Source organism: Alosa pseudoharengus, unplaced genomic scaffold (assembly GCF_046254945.1).
Source record: "Alosa pseudoharengus isolate Yale_2024_CS ecotype anadromous, Long Island Sound unplaced genomic scaffold, YU_APseudo_1.1 YU_APseudo_1.1_scf_24, whole genome shotgun sequence".
Classification (NCBI taxonomy): domain Eukaryota; kingdom Metazoa; phylum Chordata; class Actinopteri; order Clupeiformes; family Clupeidae; genus Alosa; species Alosa pseudoharengus.
Window position 1 is genome coordinate 5,462,189 of NW_027468689.1, and position 22,017 is coordinate 5,484,205.

Consider the following 22,017-nt stretch of genomic DNA (forward strand, 5'->3'; position numbering starts at 1 on the left):
TGTGTGTGTGTTTGCAGGGCTGTCTGTTTCGGATGCTCCTTTCCCTGAGCACATGCATCATTCCTCACACATCTTTCTAAAACTAAAGTGGGGTATGCCCCCCCCCCCCCCCCCCCTTCCCTATTGCGTCTCCTTGTCCGTGTCTGTGTCTGTGTGTCTCACAGTGCTAATTGCCTTCTCAGTAGAACGGTGTTGAACTCACTCCTGATCTCTCACCCCCACTGCCCCCCCCCCCCCCCTCCATTAGTCTGTGGTCCTCTGTGTGTTAGTATCATAATAACCCCTATGCTGAATAGTCCCCCCCCCCCCCAATGCATTAGTCTGTGGTCCTCTGTGTGTTAGTATCATAATAACCCCTATGCTGAATAGTCCCCCCCCCCCCCTCCATTAGTCTGTGGTCCTCTGTGTGTTAGTATCATAATAACCCCTATGCTGAATAGTCTCCCCCCCCCCCCCCCTCCATTAGTCTGTGGTCCTCTGTGTGTTAGTATCATAATAACCCCTATGCTGAATAGTCTCCCCCCCCCCCCCCTCCATTAGTCTGTGGTCCTCTGTGTGTTAGTATCATAATAACCCCTATGCTGAATAGTCCCCCCCCCCCCCCCCCAATGCATTAGTCTGTGGTCCTCTGCGTGCATGTTAGTATCATAATAACCTCTATGCTGAAGAGCCCCCCCCCCCCAACTCTGTGTGCGTGTGTGGTGGAGTGACTGAGGAGAGCTCTTCTTGACCTGTAATGAAGCAATATCAGCCCATAAGAAGTCAGGTTAGTTTACTGAAGTAATAATGGCATGGTCTCCTGAAGCATATGTCCATCGTAGTGATCTAGTGTATTCATTCGTGGGCCACTGATCAGTGTCAACATCGTGCATCTTGGTGTAGAGTTCCTTAAGACTCGTCTTTCATCTTTTCTCTTTATTCCCTCCTCTCTCTCTCTCTCTCTCTCTCTCTCTCTCTCAGAAGAGTGTTGTCACTGCACAGACACTAACGCTTTGCTCCGTTTGCCAGGTTGCATGCTGGGACGGCTCTGGCCTAATCAAGCATCTCTGTCACCGGTGCCAAAAGACTTGTGTCTGTATTTGAAACGCCTCACTTTGAGAACACTGCAGAAGTCTTCTATCTATCTCTCTTTTTCTCTCTTTTTCTCTCTCTCTTTCTCTCTCGCCTTGCTCTCTGTCTCTCTCTTTCCTTCTGACTGCTGCAAACTCTGCGGCTGGTAAATCCTAACCCCTCCCCTAGTAGGTCGTTTTGGGAGGCAGTCAGGGACACCACTGACAGGACAAATAGTCAACCCCATGAAAAGAAAAGATGCCTAGAGTATAAGTTTTGTGTCAGGGAACATGACGTTAGATTTGCGTTTTTGCATGTCCATTCCGAGCTGTTAAGACCAACCCAACACTCTGCTTCTGCCACCTGTATATAGGTGTACAAAGTCATGAACACGTAGCATCAGTGTTTGTTTTGTTTTTGTTAACTTTTTTTTAAGTGTTTTTGTTACCTCAGTTGGATTTTTTTTTTTTTTTTGTTAATTTGTTTTTGTTCCAGCTTGTCAAGTATCCATTTTGTATATCCGAAATCAACATCACCAGACAAGTTATTTATGAACATATTATCCAGAACAGTGAGGATATGTGATATCCCTTACTGTTTCTTTTCTATGGTATTTAGTCCATCCAGGCTGCCATCAATGGCAGTTATTATTATTGCTGTTGTGTTCTAATTATGATTGTTATTATTATATTAAGTTTGTGTCCGATGTACAGTCCCTAATACAGAGTCTTATACTGTCATGTGTCTCCTTTCAATAAAGAAAAAGAATTCTTAATATAATCCTGCTTGTTTTGTCTTTTTTATTTCATTTTATTTTATTTCCCAGAAGAAGAAAGTTATGAAATATCCCATAACAATGCATTTGAATAAATCAAGTTTTTTTTGTTATTATCTCTGCGTGTTTGTTACTCGTTATGAGTGAATCTTACTTGCTTAATTGACAGACCTCGGAATCTACCATAATCTACACATCTTAAAATGTATTAATTTCTACTTGTCAGAACAACTGATAATGGAATGTAGAAATATTATTTTAAAACTCAAAGAAATTGAAGTTTTAATATAGCCATTCAATAAAAATGTGGATCTCAAAAACTGACCTCTGTTCCAGAGCTATGTAAAACAGTGTTTTTCAACCACTGTGCCGGGGCACACTAGTGTGCCGTGAGAGATCATCAGGTGTGCCGCAGAAAATTACCCAAAAGTCAATCACTGGTCCAACTGTTGCATCAAAGAATTTATAATTGATTGTATGATTGCACTATTTGTGGTATGCAGGCATTGTACAACGGGGGCCCTATATCCAGTATTCACAGAATCATCACGTATCCAGTTCATAACAACAATTAAATTAGATATAGTCACCTACAAATGAAACAGAGGGCGCTTGTTTTATTGACCAGGTCTTGCATAGAAGCCATAATAAGGCCATATCTGTGTATTATTTGAAATTTTAGGCTATGGTATGTTTATTTTTTCTTCACACAGGATGTTAGTATGCCGTGGGACATTTTAAGTGTCAAAAGTGTGCCGTGGCACAAAAAAGGTTGAAAAACACTGATGTAAAATATATGCCATATTTAAAGCAATTCTGTAGTGTTTGAGTATTGAGTAACCACAGATGGGAAGATCTCACTTGAAATTTTTCAATATTGGAACAAGCATTTTCTGATTGTGTGCACACATTTTTTATGCTTTTCCTTTTTCTAGGCTATTCTTTCCAAACCCCCCACCCCCATCTTATCTCATGTTATACCTCCCCAGGTAGGTATCAAAACATGTCCTCAACAACTAATCCAACATGTAGTCAGTATGTGAGATACCATTACACTAATCAAAATAATAATAATCTATTGAGATTTGCGGTATATAATCGGCTGAGTCACTTGTGTTATTTTGTGAACTACTCAGCTGCTACCAACTGTGCCAGCACTCCCTCCTCATGCTGCACCTGCTGCTCCTTTCCCTGCTCCAGCAGGACCTGTTTCTACACTCCCTCCTCGGTATTCCTTTCCCTGATAGTCCTGCCATAACGTGTTTCTACACTTCCTCCTCCTCGGTATTCCTCCTGTGGCTACTGATGCTCATCCTGCTTCTCCAGTTCCTCCATCACCTGCTGTTCTTGTTTCCCCTCCTGCCCCCCCCCCCCCCCCCCCCCCCCCCCAGGGTGGTCGCGGCCCTCCCCTCGCAGTGCCCCCCCCCCCCACACTGCCCCTCCTGCCCTGGCTACTGCCCTCCGTCCCCTGGTCACTCCTGATCACAAGTGTTTGTGTCGCTGCGCTCAGATGAAGGCGTTAGCTCTAGCCCTGTCTCCCACTGGCTTTAATGGGATCATGCCTCTCTAATCCTCCACTTATGCGTTTATGAGTCAGGAAGCGAGCAGGGGGCTCCACAAAGACGGCAGGGAAAGGGGGGGGGGCACTGCGAGGGGAGGGCCGCGACCACCCGACACAAAGCAGCCCACTCCGAGGACACAAAAGCGTCCGTGGCGGCCGTGGACAGCAGATGCAATTAAAGAGATTAGAATGGGGAAATGAGGAGAAAGAGCAGCCTGCACTGAAAGAGGGAGGGAAAAGAGGCACTGTCAGGGTGTGTGTGTGAGAGAGAGACAGAGAAAGTGTGTGAGAGAGAGTGTGTGAGTGTGAGAGAGAAAGAGAAAGTAAGACTGTGTGTACATGAATGATATCATTTATCAATGATAACATTTACATGAGTATTACAATTGTCAACAGAAGCAGTTGTACATGTTGTCATGTATTAATGGATTGTTTTGAAAATCTTGTGTTTGAATATAACGCCTAGTGGTCGTCTCCATGCTGAGCTGTCAGGTTATTGGAGTGGAGTCCCAGTCCATAATCTTTATGAGCCCAACCCAGACCAATGAGCCCTAGCCCCGGAACAGTTAAGAGCTGTGTGGGCTACATATAGTGTTTAAGCCCCTGGAATGACAGAATCCGCTACTCTCTTTAATATACACAATCTTCCATCCATGTTCTCCTGTGTGCTCTCTCTCTCTCTCTCTCTCTCTCTCACACACACACACACACACACTCACACACACACACTCTCTCTCTCTCTCTCTCCTCCACACACTCATTCTCTCTCTCTCTATCGCTCTCTCTCTCACACACACACACACACACACACTCATTCTCTCTCTCTCCTCCACACACACACAGACACACAGCCTGGCCATGTCATGAGTGTGCTGCCAGTAAGAGACTCCCAGAGACAAATGACATTATGTCTGCTAGAGGAGGCTGGAAATGAGGCGTGATCCCTCCAATCACGCCGTGATGATAATTCAGTGCGATCCAGGGGAAGAGGAGACCTGGCTCAACAGCCCCTCCAGTGCCTGGCTGCCTCACTCACACACTCTGCACTAGCAGAGAGACAGACTGTGGCTGGGGCTGCTCTCCACTCAACCTTTTTATTTTCATTTCTGACTATAGACCCTTTCAACAATAAAAACAAAAACAATGCTTAAACGTTATTTCAAGAGAGTTCCATTATCAGCATCATAGTTGGCCCCACAAGACTTCCTTTTTAACATTCCATATGTTATCTTAATGCAGAGGAAGTAGATTGGGAACCAAATAGAACGTTCAAGCATTGTTTTTGTTTTTATTGTTGAAAGGGTCTTATACAGATATCTTATTGCGTATTCATGACCTGCAATATATATCAGCAACACAATAATACTCTTGCAAAAAAACAAACAAAAAAAAAAACATTCAAAATAGTATATATATTCAAATTCAAATATATTCAAAAACATTCAAGGACTGAAGTAAAAATAAACAGTTTTGATTTCCTGAGAGCAGACTATTTCATGTAACTGTCTAGATGTATTTGCCAACCAGTCATTTAAATGGAAACTACTTAAATTAAAATATTGTATAAGGTAATGTATAATATATTGTAATTGAGTGACAGCTCTGTGTTCCTCTGTGTGAATGTCCATTGAATAGCTGTTTCTGTTCAACCTGATGGAGATGTTGACCTGAGCCACAAGTAAATATAGTAAAATTGTCATTGTCAATGTCTATCAATTTACCAATTTAAATAAAAGACTATGAAGAATGTGTCCATGTATCCTTCATCCAGACGTTTCCAAACCTTAGGCCAAAATATCAAATTCTAAAAAATACATAAAACATTTTTACAAGGTAGTTTTCCCATAAACTTAATAGTAGGGCGATTAATTTTTATATTTAAAAAAAAATATTATTGTTGTATGGTTTGTTTTTCAGATGCTTGCTTACTCAGGAGGAGAGAATACTTCTGGTATCTGGTACTTTTCATCGATGCGTTCTGATTCAAGCGGAGCTGCACTAAGTTGCCTATATGCCTACTTGAAGGGGTAAACATCGATCGTCTTTTCCTTTCGTGAGTCTTTTCTGTGGCCGATGAAAAGAGCATTTAGGTTATGCACCATAATCACCAGTGGTTTAATTGGGGCATTATCTTGATTCCAAAATGATGCCTACGTGACATGTGCTCTGTGACAATTTACCTCTCCATAAAACAATTATTAATTTCATATTGTTTACATTACTCAAATTTAATTTGTAAACTAGGATCCAAGCAGCGCATGGGGGTGAGGGGGCTTCACGGTAGTTTGTGTGTGTCTGTATGCGAGGGCACGGGCCACGTGTTGTGTCTGGATAAGCAGAGTCATTTCCAGCAGCATTCTCGAGACAGCGCCTATTAGGCCACGCGAGTCTCAGGGCGCGCTTCCCATCAGAATTAATCATTGTGGGTTAATTTGAAGCTCAGACAAGTTGCTGTTAATTTAGTGCGGGAGGGACATGCTGAAGAGAGAAGCTGGGGTCCCGGCCAATCCCCGTGGGCCTCATTTATCAGCCAACCGAGATGGCCGAGCTTGATTACAATTTGCAAAAAAATTCATTAGAGTTAAGGCAATTGTCAGATCTCTCTCTCTCTCTCTCTCTCTCTCTCTCTCTCTCTCTCTCTCTTTCCTTCTCTCTCTTTCTTTCTCTCCCTCTCTCTCACACACACACGAGAGAGAGAGTTAGTGAGAGTTTCATGTTTTGGCTGCATTATTATACATACTATGGTATAACTCAGAGCACCGTTTGATTGGGAGATGAAACCTTTCCGGGAGAGAGAGAGAGAAATAGAAATGGTCCACTTTACCCATGATGAGTCGCTGATGAGAGCTCATCTGTTCGTCTGTCAGACAGCTCAGCATGCATGGCCGCTATACGCCAATAAATCTCACCTTCACCGTAACTCACAATTTCCTTTGGAGTTAGTTAGTATTTCGGTTTAATAAAAAATATGTTGGTTGAGCTTTAAGATGTTAATCAATGACTGTAGCGAAACTTTAACGCTAGGCTACTAATGGCCTTAATTGGAGAAAAAAAATCTTATCCAATTTTAGGCCCACCCTTTCGTAAATAGGCTATAGGTTATTCGAGGCATGTCACATATATGACACAATTATTCCCTACTTTGGATTACTCAGTGATAATCTGTCGGTGTAGAATATTATTGTGGCTTCATATTATTCCGACCTTCTCTATAGTCGCTTTGCATGATTACATACAGCGCGCGTCAGACACTCGTGCGTCTGTGAATGAATAATGTGCGCTCTGTCGGCTGAAATGCCCTGGGGGACTCCCATGTTCTCGCACTATGCTTCTTGATCAGACACATATCAGGCCTACAACAAACATCAAAAGACGTTAAAGCAACAAATACCCCATTAAGGATAAACATTAATTGTGCTTTAATTTCCGCTTATTTTTTAGACGCCTCACCTGATACGTTTCATGACGATGCTATTATTCCTATACTGATAAAACATTTGCTATGTGTTGAAAGAGCAAATTGGGCAGTTGACGACGACGAGTACATAATAGTTTATGAATTAACTAATTCTCTTAATATTAGTATCAGTGTCTGTAGTGTAGTATAGAACCAGACGAACATAGAATTACACATATCCGCAGCACAATATTAACTATAAAACTATAAATATCCAGAGAGCGGACGAATAAACCTCAAGTCATATCACTCCATCCTGCTCTTCCTTTCTTTAAAAAAGGTGCTGAACATTTGAAAGTTGTAAAATAATGTGGCCTTTAATTGTTCACTGAATCCGAAATGTGAACAAATGGGTTGTACAAATGAAAGGCCAAGACACTTTTCACCACGGTGGTCTTCCCAAAGAATAAACTCGGGGCGGACGGGATCATAACATGTTCTCAAGGCGCACAGATGAAATGTCGAGGGCAAGGTGAGACCGAAGATCAAGGCTGACACATGGGTACGACCTGTCTAAACACCACATGCTGACGTGTCACTATAGTGCGTTATTATTCCTTCCCGTGTCGACTGACCTTGGCTTTTATTGAACCCTGGGATGTTACACACCCCCTGTAACAGCACGAGATTGCGACGCTAGGCACGTGATCTTCCTTAACATATTTTGATGCTGACACCAGAGAGTTTGATTTGTACCAACATGGCACTGGAACCTTCATTTCAGTAGCCTACCTGGAAAAGCAGGTGTAAAACTGTCATCCAATCGCCAGTAACGCTGGCTGAAGTGAACAATAAAAAATATACTGTCAACAGTTTTATTGTATTGTATTGCATTGTATTTAATTGTTACTGTCGAGAGGGGTGTGTTTTGCTTTTTCTTGAGGACCAATTGATTTTCCCCAGTAAAAGACTACTATTTGGTTGTCATTTGTTTACCGACAAAGAAATAACCTGTCAGCTGAAGACGCCTCTTTGGCACTTAAATTTACTTTGGTGCATCTTTTTAATAATTAATTTGTTTAAAGTTATTGATCAAAACCTACAGATCAGTATCAGTAGACTATTGTAAATGATAAAAAGGCATAGCAATAAGCAAATTGACAAAGGATCGTCACTTCATGGGGTCCAGTTTTAATCCACACAAAAGTCTTGCGTCAATAATTCATGAAATGTTAGCAACATTTTACACAATGTTAAATAAATTAGCAGCGTGCTTTATAAGGTGTGGAAAAATACAATCATAAACGTTTTTTAAAATCAAGCAACAATAATCAATTTTAAGAGTTAGTGAATATCACGTAAATTAAAACACATAATTGGTATTGATGCAGCAGGAACACCTGAATGTCTGGGGTAGAGTGTGGATTTTTTCTTAATCTTTTTACAGTGCTAAACCAACAAAAAAAGTGCTCATCTGAGACACGTCTGTGTTCTCTCAGTAATGCCTGAAAAAATACACCAACAAGACAATTCTGCCTCTGCAGTCTGCACACAACTAAAAAATCATAGTGATCTCCATGATTAGCCTATTCTTTTTGTTGGGAATGTACAGTGGCTCCCGGTATCCATTATTTTGGTCCAAATAGTTTATTCTTTCCCAAAATACTTTCATCAAACACCGGAGCCGATTCCTTTCAGTCGACTCTCACACCTAATCGTGTAGTAGCCTACCGCTCCAGGTCTCAGTCAGGCAGGCCTAAGAAAGAATTATTCCACATCATTTTACCGACCACATTTTTCTCGCGGGTATAAACATGGGCCTGTCGAAATAATTTGAAGTCCAACATTGTTTTCATACATATTTTGTACTCTATGGTTGTTTATTTCGTTTAACTTATATCGACATTAGGTCCTCCGCATCCCGTCTGAAATCAAGGCCTCGCTTGCTCTAACTGCTGGTGCTGACTTCGTATTGCAAAGCGGCTTACGTGCACAGGGATGGGCACCACAATTTTGGGATTTCTGGAGGGCTCTCCGTTTTTAGAGTTAACGTTTCCGGCTTTCACGCGTTTCCACTTGGCTCGTCGGTTCTGGAACCAGATTTTGACCTGTACCTCGCTGAGCTTTAACGCGTGAGCAATCTGAGAGCGTTCTGTGAGAGAGAGGTACTTCTTACAATGAAATTCCTTCTCCAGTTCTAACAGTTGCTCACTGGTGAAGGCTGTCCGTCGTCGTCGGTTCTTCCCAGTAGACGTGGTGCTCCCAGTTCCGCTCGGTCCATGGGCACCATCGTCCATTCCACCGCTCGCGTCCCCGTCGTCCTTTTGACACATGGCACTGCCACTGGCGTTGTCGTCTGAGCTGTAGTCTAGATCGCTGTCCATTGTATAACTGTCCTCTTTACGGGTACACTCGTCCTCTTTGCCATCATCTTTACTGTGATTTCTGGCTGTAATGAAAAATAAGTCATGTTACTTGTGAAACAGTTGTATGAAAAAATATACATACAGAAACAAATTTGTAAACTGGCTGAAACTTGTGTGGTTGAGTAATGCGACACTACATGCACTCATGAACTGAGTGTAGCCTAGAGTAAAATATTCCAGATATTTGTGGCGAGGAAATTTGCATTCACTTTCGAATTTCTCTTGTTTACTTCAGATGATAGATACGTTATGCTTTCCAGTTAATTGGATTTGAATATTTACACTATACTCATCTGGAAGTCTTGGGCCTCTATTTATTTTACACGAAGATTTGGAAATGGCTGAGCGACACTGAATTATGCGCACCGTTTTATGAACATTTAGACACCGTTGGCGCTTTGCTCCTTCTTCAATTAAGGTAGGCTAATTTGGCCACTTAGCCTGTGCCCCGGGCGTTTTAGTCTACCTTTGGAAGCTTTGACAAAGGCTACACATTCTCTATAAAAGCTCCCCCCACCTCAGTTTTTGGCAAGTCATATTCCGATTTGTGATTACACTTGATGCATACTTTTTCGTTGCAATGCTGTTTTTTGCCATTCTATATATGAACTGTCTTTGAACGAACCAATTCCAAAGTAAAGTTATAGGCGAAAATAGACGTCAGCCAAGGCTTCAAGTTTGTCACCACGACAATTTTTATGGAAAAAGTTTATAAATAACTTCTGAACTGAAACTCTACAATCAAGTAGGCACTCTTCTTCATGTTCCCTTCATTTCAGACTTGCATCAATCTTTGTTAAGGTAAAGGTACAAACAATACTTGTAGTAAAAGAGTTTCATGCCATAGCTTTGTCTGCAAAGCCTAAGCTATTTCATAACCGAAAAGCACAAATTGAAATAGAAACAATGTATATTCACCTGTGACAGACTGCAGGGACTCTGTGTCGTGGAATGACGAGAGAGAAGACTCCTTTCCCAGGAAGCTTTTCCCGTCATCTGCGTCCAAGCGCATTTCCTGAGTTTTGTCAAAGGCAGCATGGAGGGACTGGGGAGCGAACTTCCTCACCGCCTCCTGCTGCTGCGGGGACGCGGGGAATCCGCCGGGCAGCGTGGCCATGAGCGTGGATGTCAGCGCCATGCCCTGCGCCAAGCTGGAGCAGAAGCTGCTGGGTAACCCGGGGATCTGGTGGTGCGGGTGCGTGGACGGCAGACCCTGGAGCGCGGACTGAGAGAGTGCAGGCGGTGGAGGGGGCGGCGGAGGGAGCACTACTGACCTATACGGCATGAACATGGGGTAGCCAGTGTAAACAAAATGTCCTGGGCTTGGTTGAGGGGGACCACCGATTAGGGAGTCGATGCTGAAGGCCGTGGTGCTTCCCACTGGACGTTGCATCATCATGAATGATGGGCTAAAAACTGCACTCATAAGCTCGGATGTGTTACAAATAGAAAATGTCACTGAATGTGGGGGAACAAATTCTCCCTGAGCCGGTCTAAACCGATGTCAAGTCAATCACACGCGTTATTTTTGGTGGCACACCGCAGTAAGTCTAAAGTTATAACGATCCCGTCCTTCGTTTGCTGAATGAATAAAACCATTTCATAGGGTACATGTCAGTCTTCGAAATTCAGCGTCTCGATTCTTCGCCGGAAAAAGAAAACACTGTATATAATCCGTGTTGACTACGCTCAGTTCCCGGCGTCCAAACAGAGCATTTTTTAGCTGTCCTGTGTTGCCATACTGCAATTTGACGAAGACGATTATTTCGGCGACCTTTTCATCCGATGCAGTTTGTTGTCAGAGTTGGTATCTAAGCTCACTCAAACATGAATCGTCACTGTCTCTCCTTCATTCTGCAGATGCGGAACGCGTTTAAATTCCGCTCCCTCAGTTTTAGCGCCTCTGCCGCGAGAGCGGACCGCCCTCACATCTCTACTCTGCCGTTTATTGGCTACTGCAAACGTGGCTAATGTGCACACGTAAACGCACACGCACGCACAAGGGCACCGACCGTAAGTAGAAATTCCTACTCAAAGAGACCCACTACCTTTACTGTTGTTCCTAAATTAAATAATAATTTGTATGTACATATCGGGCTATTGTCTGTTCCATTAACTAGGCCTAAACCAAAATAACATTAAGTCTGCACGTGCTGTATTAATATAAAGCACATTGAAATAGAAACATTAATTGCGGACACATTCATATTCTGAGTAGCTAACCCTCTTATGTCAACAACAGACCAAAACAAGATAGGTGTGTAAAGTTAAACCATATGGCTGTGATGAAAAATGGTGACCTGGAAATAGTGATCCTTAAAAACTCAGGGACAGCTGGGAACTGGACAACAATGTATCCAATTCTCTGGATCTCATCTCCTGGAGGTGAAACCTCTGACTCATTAAGATGTGACAACACGATCGCATAGCAATGCAATTCCTGAAGTAAATTAGAATCCTCAAAAATTAGAATCTAAACAATGACCAACAGAGAAAACATTAGACACACACCATCAGTTGTGCATCATGTATGGGTAGCAAGTGTTGTTCTGATACTGAATACTTCTGGGAAGGATAACATTGACATCCTAAGAGATGTTGGGAGTCACAATAGTTACAATAGACAAAAGAAATGAATAGCAGTTGTTCTTCTGAAAGGACCTTTTTGAAAAGAGATGGTCACAGGTTTCTGCTTGATGAAGGCCAGAGCAGGTTTTACAGTGGAGTTCTTTTCCCTACCTGCCATGAATGACATCAGATGCCATGCCTTGTATTTTGTGTTACATTAGTGTTCCATGTAAAGTTCAGATGTATTGATACAAGTAGCCCAGCCCTATAGCTAGTGTGTTTATTTTCCAAGAGCACCTCTGTCTAAGGGCTAAAGGCTACTTTTTTTTTTGTTTACAGCTTTTTCTTTGCTGATTTGTCTGGTAAGAATTAATTTGGCAATAAGTCATTCTGATCATTTTAAAATGATTTTTCTAAATCACCAGCCAAATGAATAATTTCCTAAATACATACATACAGTACCTGTGCTCAAGTCTTAAGAAAACATGGTCCAAGTTGTTTTTGAAGTTTTCTCAGCACAATGATCTCACATTCTAAAGAGTTTTGCTCCTTACATGCTCAGCAATTTGTCATGTCATGCACACACACAGGCAGGCACACACACATACACACACATAAACACACTGTCTCTCACATACACACACACACACACACACACACACACACACTCTCTCTCTCTCTCTCTCTCTATCTTTTATACACACACTCTCTCTCTCACACACACACACACACACACACCGTCTCTGGCACACAGCAGCACCGTTGCACACAGGCCCCATAGTGAATCATCTGGCTCCAATCCATCTGCCACAGGACTCCCTCACCCAGAGCCTGAGCCAGTGCATGTGTGCCCACACTGAAGCAATCTACTCGACATAAATCTCCACGCCAGCACAGATGTGGAGTGGCTCAAGGTGACTGCTGTGAAGTTTGATAAAGCTTTGGAGTTGCTGGGATGTGGAGAATCAGAACTGTGTTAAACACTGTTAAAGAGGCAGACACTGTTACAGTGAAGAGGGACACACGGATGTGCCCAGGGCAGAACGATGCGGTAAAGAAGCATCACCCTGAGTGTTGAAGAAGCATCACCCTGAGTGTTGAAGAAGCATCACCCTGAGTGTTGAAGAAGCATCACCCTGAGTGTTGAAGAAGCATCACCCTGAGTGTTGAAGAAGCATCACCCTGAGTGTTGACGAAGCATCACCATGAGTGTTGACGAAGCATCACCCTGAGTGTTGACGAAGCATCACCCTGAGTGTTGGATAGAGAAAAAAACAGTGGAAACATTCTGGAAATCCTAATGATTACCCAAAGGTTTACTGTCATTTGCTTGATCTACACACACACACACCGCACACATACACACACGCACGCGCGCACACACACACACACACACAAACACCGCACACATACACGCACGCACACACACACACACACACACACACACACACACACACACATACACGCACGCACGCACGCACACACACACACACAAACACACACACACACACACAAACAAACACACACACACACACACACACACACACACACACACACACACACACACACACACACACACACCCACACTCACACACAGTACATGTTGTGTTCCTAGTGTTTGCTGATCAACACAGAATGAATCTATCTCTTCAGTGTGGGACATGATCCCTCTTGATCAAATGCATGGGTGCAGATGGAGGGGGGGGGGTTCTTTTCACCTCCTAAAATTGCAGCGCTCCCTCCCTCCCTGCCAAATCAAGGACAGCCCCCCCCCCTCCCCCCAGGGTCACGGGGACACCGTCTCATTATAGTCGAGCCCTACCGCAACTGCAATGCAGACATTAAATAGCAGTATTTTTCAATTAGCGCTGACAAATTCAATCAAAATTCCATAGATTAGGATGAAATGAGGCATGGGTCATTTACAAGGGATTTTAATTGCACAGCCATTAGACAAATAGTATAGCAGTCACTGTCTCATTATCAATCATGTGCAGGCATCAATAGTAAAGGGGTGAGAGTGGGGGTGTAGTGGGGTGGGGGTCCTCTTCTAAGTCACAGTACCACCATCACAGCGGAATGGCTAATAAATACCCTCTTTTGTACTTATAAATTATCCAGTTTAATTAACAACATGGATTATGATTGGAATATGATTTAATTAAACCTTTCCAGCATGCTGGTGAACAAGATCATCCATTACGGCGAAAAAGGGGGTAATGTAACCAAAGGCTAAATGAGAGCCGATTGAGCTCTTTTAAACACGCGCCACAGCATGGGCGTCCTCTCTGTATTAACAACAATCACCAATGCAATTATTGCAGCACTCAAAATAACCGAAGAGAAACTAAAATGCGGAGGTTTGAAGTGCTTCAGTTGTAGGTGGTTGGAGTAAATACAGGCTCAGAAAGATCTTCATTTCAGGTATTATAGAGGCAGTGGCGGTGCAGTGGCAATTTGTGTCTGGTAGGCCAATGTGATATGATTGCTGTTGGATTGTGTTTTGGTGAGGGGGGTGTACGTACGGAAATGGATTTAAGAGTGTTGCCTCCAGTCTTTGACAGTTCAACATCATTTAGTTAGTTTGTTTCAGGCGCAGGCTTTTCATCAAGATCTAAATGTCAGCAGTAATGTGTTCTGCACGTTGCACTTTTCCCAGCCACTGAATCCCATCTACTGACAGCTGAGGTCTACACAACACAAAGCTATAGGCCTACACATTTACCCTGCTGCCATTCTCCTACATATTGAGTCAGGTTTTTCCACTTCATCTATTAATCTTAAACAACAGGGGAAACAGCCATTCGAAGGCTACATCTGATTTCTGATTATAAAAAGGTTAAACTAAATCAATTGATTAACCTTTACAAATTTGAGAACGATGATAAGGGATCAAGCGCGGTGGAGACCTGATCGGCCATGACATGGCGGGCTGAGCGCGACTCTGTGAACCCCACCCCGCGGGCTTGCCGTGGCTGCTTGGTTATTGATCCTCCCGTCCGCTCCTTGCGCCCGCTGTACTTCCCACATTATCCACACTTAGCACAATCAATGTTTAGAGGGAGATCGGATAAATCAGACCACTGTATTGCTGCTGAGGGAATTGCTCATGGTCTCCTCATCAGAGCCCTTTTGAAGCATTATGGGTTCTGAGCTGACTTTTGCTGCCATTGGATTTAAGGGCTACATGCTTAATGTCGTCTAGAAGTCGTTCTGTTGATTGTTAGAAAGGCATTACATAAGACATTGTTGTTTTAAAACACTGCATAGTCTCACAGAGAGTTACAAGCTATTGCACATAAAAGTGGTTTATAGTGGGATGTGATCACTAGACACGGCCCAATTCCCCTGGGTTTAGACCAATGACAATTGGAAGTCTGGGCTAAGTTTGAGTGATGGGCCCGGTTTGGGCTTAGCAGTGGCTTAGCCGAATGAACTAGACAAAGACTAAACAAAGAAAGTAAAGGATTACCATGTTAATACAAGTGAGTTGAGCAGTCGTCTCTACTGCAGGTAATAAAAGCCACTCTTCATGGTAATCTGTGCCATGTGTGTTATAGGAAACTGGCACTGCAGCCCCGTACTGTTTCAGATCTAAGAGTATTCTCAAGATGCCCAGCTAAATCTGCAGTTGCCTACGGTCAAATGGCAGCAGCCCTCCAGAGAGCCTGCTTTGTAGAAGAGTTATGGCCTTTCCGGCCAACGTTACCATGGATTGTTTCAGATAAAGAATTGATGCAGTAAAAACGTGCCAAAAATTCCTTGATGCAGAACATATTGAACAGAAAATCTATTCCAATTATTACATTTGATGTATTATTGTCATGTTTGATTTGATTGTTTTACAAAGCAAAATACATGATGGCTGTTAAGTTCAGATTTGTTTTATTAGCGGTTCCTTTGTTGTATTCTGCTCATCCTCAAATGAAGAGGTAGGCCTATATGTTACGAAGAAAATGGAAATGATAGCACTTTGATATTTCAGTTTAACTTTTGGCAATTTAATAACCCTCGAACCCAAGCTCTCCTGGCCCAAGGTGTAATTAATGAAGAGCTCCCTCTGCAGGCCAGGGCACATAGTGCAAAACTGCTCATGAAAATATACTCATATCACTCTGAAACCTCTGACAAAAACACTGACCAAACCATAGCACAAATGAAATGTCTAAAACAGCTGCACAAAGGTATTCATGGAACACGTTTAAATTGCCATATTTTTCATTCAAAGCATTTCTAAAATAAAACTAATTCTAATTCAAGAAATTGAAAGCAGCACAAGAGGTTTGAGGAATAGTGTGTGTGTGTGTGTGTGTGTGTGTGTGTGTGTGTGTGTGTGTGTGTGTGTGTGTGTGTGAGTGTGTGAAGTGATAGATTGTGCCCCCAGGGGCTTGAGAGGAGGGGGAACAAGGAGGGGGTAACTATAGAAACTAGATTTATTTAAGGTCCATCCAAAACACATCATCGTCTAGAGAGAGACAGAACTTTCAGATGCACCCAAAAAGAGAAGTCCAGGTGTCTCATGAGCATAATTATAGTCATTTTGGGAGAGCCAGCCTTCACTCTCTCACAGACAGACAGCAACATGAATGGCCTGCATTTCACCGAACGTAAACCAAGGGCAAGACATAACACCACTCCACACACACACACAAATCCACATACACACACACACACACACACACTAGCGTGGGGATTACAGGTATACAAAGCACAAGACTGCCACGAGCATGTTGGGCCAGACGGTCAGTGTAAAGTCACCTCTCTCTTGGCTGTCTTATTCCTGGCTTCCCTTCCCACACTTACACGAGACACAGACAAGCTAATTAGATTAAGGGGGAAATATTCTCCTCGAGCTCCTCTTGCACACATGTCTGGGAGAAAGGTTATTTAATAATTACACTTTTAATTATGGGTAGAATCAAAGAGACTGAAATAGAGTCGAAGTGAACTGGTGCTAAAATTGGGTTAGGGGCTTTGTTCATTTCCCTGGTGAGCCAACCAACTGCCTACTGTAAGTGTCTGATAATCTCCACGATGGGTAAACTACAACGCAGGAAATAGTGCCATAACAACTGCATACAAATACTAGTCCTGTACTGTTGTTGAATTTCTGTTCTTTTACAAACATGTGCAGTGAGCTGTGTTCTCTTTGACAAGCCAAAAAATCTCACACAACAGCGGCGGCAGTTAGTTCTGCTTCATTGCAGCAGGTAAGAAATGCTAATGATGAGTGAAAAACAAGGTAAGCAACGAGGCACGTCCTTACACGCCGCTAAGCTAGAGCGAGAGCCGGGGGAGAGGAGAGGACATCTCATCCAGGAGAGAGAGAGAGATAGCGAGTCAACAGGAGAGTTAACCTCTGGACAGGCAGATGCTTGATGAAACAGCTCCATGTCTCCAGTCGCACTGGATCCAACATCATTAGGGGAGAGAGAGAGGGAGAGAGAGAGAGGGAGAGAGAAAGAGAGAGAGAGACAGTATGCTCTGGCCGTGAGAGCAGTAATGAGGCCCTTCCTCCTCATCCTTCACAAGGTAATTAGTGAAAGACCACTGCACCAATCCCACTCGACACTAATAGACTACTGAGGGAGCGAGCGAGACAAAAGGACAGAAAAACAAGAAAATGGACTTTATTCTTGGAGGAAACACACATGCACACACACACAGACACACACACACACACACATAGACAGACAGACACACACACACACACACTCACATATAGACAGACAGACACACATGCACATACACACACACATAGACAGACAGACAGACAGACACACACACACACACACATGAAATCAGACTCTGGATCCTTGCACCCTTCTCATCTCTCAGCAATCCTCCTTCTCCTCCTCAGAGTGTGTGTGCTGGTTCTGTCCTCTTCCCTTTGTGTGCAGGGTGGAACTGGAGAATCTGTACTAATGAAAAGCGGCATACTGAGCGCTTCATGCTGCATCAGATGAGGCTGAGAGGAATCGTGGGCTCCTCTAATGGCTTCAGAGCAGTTTCATTCGCCATCTCTGTTCACAGCCAATCACGATCGCAGGCGCTGGCAGTGATTCTCAGATGTGATATCTTCATTCAGGAGAGTGCTGAGCGTTATCTCTTCCCTGGAGATTGCAAATGAGGTGCCTGCAGTGGACATTTTTCGCCTATTGTCTAATTTCCTCCGTGCTAATGATGAGTTCTTATTTCACAGGAGCCAATGTAGCAAAAAAAGATCCGCTGGACATTCTCTTTCCAGAGATAGTGAACCTTGACCCCACCTCATTCACGGTGTTCGGCAGAGAGGAAAGAAAGGTAGAGTGGCGTTGGTGATAAATGCAGTGTGTATGTGCGTTGGAATGGTACATGGTAACACGTCTATTTAATGTATGTAAGCGCACAGGGCTGAGAGTCAACTCAATGGCCCTGGATGACAAGGTCAGTGCTCACATTGGACCCATAATCAAGCACTCCATGATCATCGTGACACGCGCTCAAGGTTAAAATGGTGGCATTATGATAAGGGGAGAACGCTCACGGGCTGAGCTGCGGAGCTACCTCTCAGGTGGACAGCCTGTGAGGGACCTGTAATACACAACAACACAGTAACATCACCAGCCATCGTGTAGCATGGACTCAGTGTTACATTTTCAGTTATGTTTTTTTTTTTAAGTATATTTTTTGGTATTTTTTGCCTTTATTTGGACAGGACAGTGGATAGTGACAGGAAGCAAGTGGGAGAGAGAGATGGGGTGGGATCGGAAAATGACTACTGGTCAGATTTGAACCTGAGTCCCCGTGGGCACTCGGGCCCGTATATGGCATGGGCGCTGTAGCCTGCTGCGCCACAGCGGCCGCCCCAACATTTTCAGTTATGTTTTTATCTTTAATTGTGCAATATGTATGGTATTGGAGAGTGTGAATAATAATGACCGAAGAATCCAAGAGATTTTTCGAAGATTTGTCACAAGTTCAACATCCTGACTGCCACGTAGGCTTGGTGCCATCTGAAGCGCTTCAGTGAAACGCCAAAAGGTTCAGGATAGTCGTCATGGGGGACGTGTCGTTGTGGACACAACACGGACAGAGCTGCCCCCTGCTCTCCGTTTAGCCCGTATGTCCTAATGGTGAGGGTTTGTCCCAGCTGGACGCTGGGTGGTCGAGGGAAGAAAGAGAACTTGGAGGAGGAAGCTATGTGAGTAATTGCAGGCGCTTCTGGTTTGCGGGGCCGTAAAAATGCTCAAGCAAGTTAACAGCGCCCCTCCCCTACCCACAAGGGCCATCCGAGCCCTGTGATTTCACAGCGTTACCTGCTGGAGAACCTGACCTTCGTTGACCAGGCCGCTGTGGCCAGCTGTAATTGACGAGGAGCACACCTGGGCTGTAACGCAACCTCACCTGGTTGGGCCTCCTTGTGCAAAACCGTCTGTCTCTCCCACCCGCAGCACCCCCCCCCCCCCCTTCTCCTTCCAGAGCAAAACAGGGCTGGCTACAGCCCCCCCCATTAGTGCCCCCTTTAAGGGTACTTAGAGTGGTAATGTGTTTGGTGATCCCCACATAATGTTGAAAACGACAGAATTAAGATATGCAAAGACTCATTCTGAGCTGCTCCATGCTGAATTACTGAAAAACAAATTAAATATATTTAAATGGTATTTGCTTTATATTTTGCTATTTATTATTATTTGTATTTTTTATTTTTGCTTTTGTGTCAGTACATATAATCTATCTGTCCAGTAACACCTGTCCAGCAAACAGGAATCATATTATACCATTATATAATGTTATCTTGAAGTTCTTACAATATCAGACATCAGATAACATTTCACAATGTAAAATGTTCTGACACCATTGTGAGAAGATTCTGTAATGCTGCAGATGTTCTAGAACTGTTCACATCCAAGTCAGTGTTCTGAATGTAAAAGTAAACATTTAACTGCATTGCAGAAATGCACCAATTAATTGGACATGCTTACACATAATACACAACTGGGTATTATTTCAATGTATATAGTTTTGGCCTCGTGGCCTGTGCGCTGGGAGGATGAATTAGCACAATGAGATCAGGAGCCTCTGAAACATACTCTATATACTCCCAGTGATGAGAAGGAGCTTCTGAAATGTATATACCCCCAGTCACGAGGCTCTCTTGAGGCTGGAGAGGAGGCTTCTGCCCAACTGAGAGGGCGCAGATCACCACTGAGCTTGTCCCCACAAGACAACATCCATATGCAGAGAGGAAGAGGGCCCTCGTGGGAGACTTTGCAGGGCAAACTAATATGAAATTTAAATACCAAATTTGTGTCTTCGGAAAAAAAAGACCGACTGCTCCTGTCCAGAAAGCTGAGAGTTTCTGAACACTAATGGGTTCTGTCACGTTGTCCCTTTACAGCAAGGTCTCCAGGAGCTCTCACAACACACACCCACACACGCACACACATACAGACACGCACACACACACACACACACACATACAGACACGCACACACACACACACACACACGTACAGATACAGACAGACACGCACGCAAACACACAGATACAGATACAGACACACACACACACACCAGAAAAGAGTTTGTTAAATACCAAGATCTGTCAGATTAATCACTCATAATCTGATGTGCTAAAAAGTCAGACTAATTAACAAATGATTAGCAAGTGATGGTGAATTGCTTGAAATCCAGCTTATTAGCGCAGCATTAATTGCTTTGTTTTACAACAGCCAGCTGGCTAATTGGACCTTTCTTCTCTCTTTGTAATTATTCTCACATTTGAGGTAAGCATCTCTCTCCTCCCTTATATGCGTCCTGTGGGACACGTAGTCTGTGAAACTGAAAAAAATATCTGGATTTGAGAAACGGTGTGTGTGTGTGTGTGGCGGAGAGTGGGTGTGTGAGAGAAACCCAGAGAGACACACAGGGAAATGTGTGTACAGATCCTCAGGTTCTCTTGGTTGAACTGTTTTTTATAAGGAGCCATGTTATGTATCAGTTTAAACAAAATGTCTAAAGAAATTGTTTTTTTATAGTAAAAGCCAGTCGTTGGGTTTATCTTATAAACAGATAATTTGCACATCAATAGATTATTTTGCATTATACTAATGAAAATGTATACAACAAATATATAACATGTATATATACTATGTTTAGATGAAGGCTTCTGCAAAATAAACATAAGCCTAACATGATAATGTATGTGTCCATCTCATTGATTAGTCAGGAGCCTCATTAGTAGTATCCCTTTCGGTGATGTGTTCTCTCTGATCTGGGAGCAGTAGGCTATCATAGTCCTCGCTAATTAATTAATATATGACCTCCTCTAGTTATGCTAGGGTAAGATGTAACTCAAATTACCTTTTAAAATGAATCCTCCTGGTCTTCCCTCTGGACAGCTGTAAATGTCTTAAGCGAGGCTACGTCATCTAAGCTGCCCTGGGCCTGTGTGCATTATGGCTCTGAGTGTGTAAGGTCACTGTGGTGTAGTCCCAGGCTCTACCAGATAAGTCAGGCCCCTAAGGCCTCCGGTTCCAGCAGCAGGGAAATGCCTATAAGGCCCCGGTGGTGTGTGTGTGTGTGTGTGTCTCTCTCTTCCTGTGTGTGTGCGTGTGTGTGTGGTGTGTATGTATGTGTGTGTTGGTGTGTGTGCGCGAGGGTCGTCCCTTTATTTGTGGCCTACCTTTTTTCCCAGTCTGTCCACAGGGCAGGATTGTCATGACTCCCTGTCAGGAGCACAAAGGGGCAAATCTGATAGAGCTAATCTGATCTGAGGGATGCTCCGTGCTGCCGAGGAGGGAGGCAGTTGGACTCAAATTTATTCAGATTACTCATTAGATTTCATAGTGACAATGGGGGTAAAGTGGCATGTAATTACACAAGGTTTTCTGAGGATGAAAGTGACTATAGGGACGATCTTACAACCGGAAAGCATCACCACATAAAGAGGACAGCTCAATCTTCAAAGGCTAAATGCGTGTCTGAAGGCTATGAACTTTCGGGCCCCTGGGCCCAGATGTATTAAGGGCCCCCCACTAATTGTCGTATATGTGGGAGGGGGGGTTTGGGGGCCCTCTCCCAGAAAATTTTTAATTTGTTTGATGTGATTTCCTGTATTCTGGTGCATTTTGGGGATGGCCAATACTAAATTTAATCAGATTCATAGCCTACATCCTGATTTGTTGATACTGAGGCAATGATTCCATGCAAAGGCTTGGGCTTCAGGGCCCCCTGACCCCTTGGGCCCCTGGGCCTGG

At 43.5% G+C, this 22,017-nt stretch overlaps 1 protein-coding gene across 1 annotated transcript; it reads right to left on the bottom strand.

Moving 5' to 3' along the window:
* Positions 1-7,954: 7,954 nt before the first annotated feature.
* On the bottom strand, positions 7,955-11,050 carry gbx2 (gastrulation brain homeobox 2). Its single transcript, XM_076302560.1, has 2 exons — positions 10,128-11,050; positions 7,955-9,232 (listed from the first exon to the last, which is right to left on the bottom strand). Exons 1-2 carry the CDS (start codon positions 10,633-10,635, stop codon positions 8,715-8,717), a joined length of 1,026 nt encoding a protein of 341 aa, XP_076158675.1. The 5' UTR covers positions 10,636-11,050; the 3' UTR covers positions 7,955-8,714.
* Positions 11,051-22,017: the final 10,967 nt, after the last annotated feature.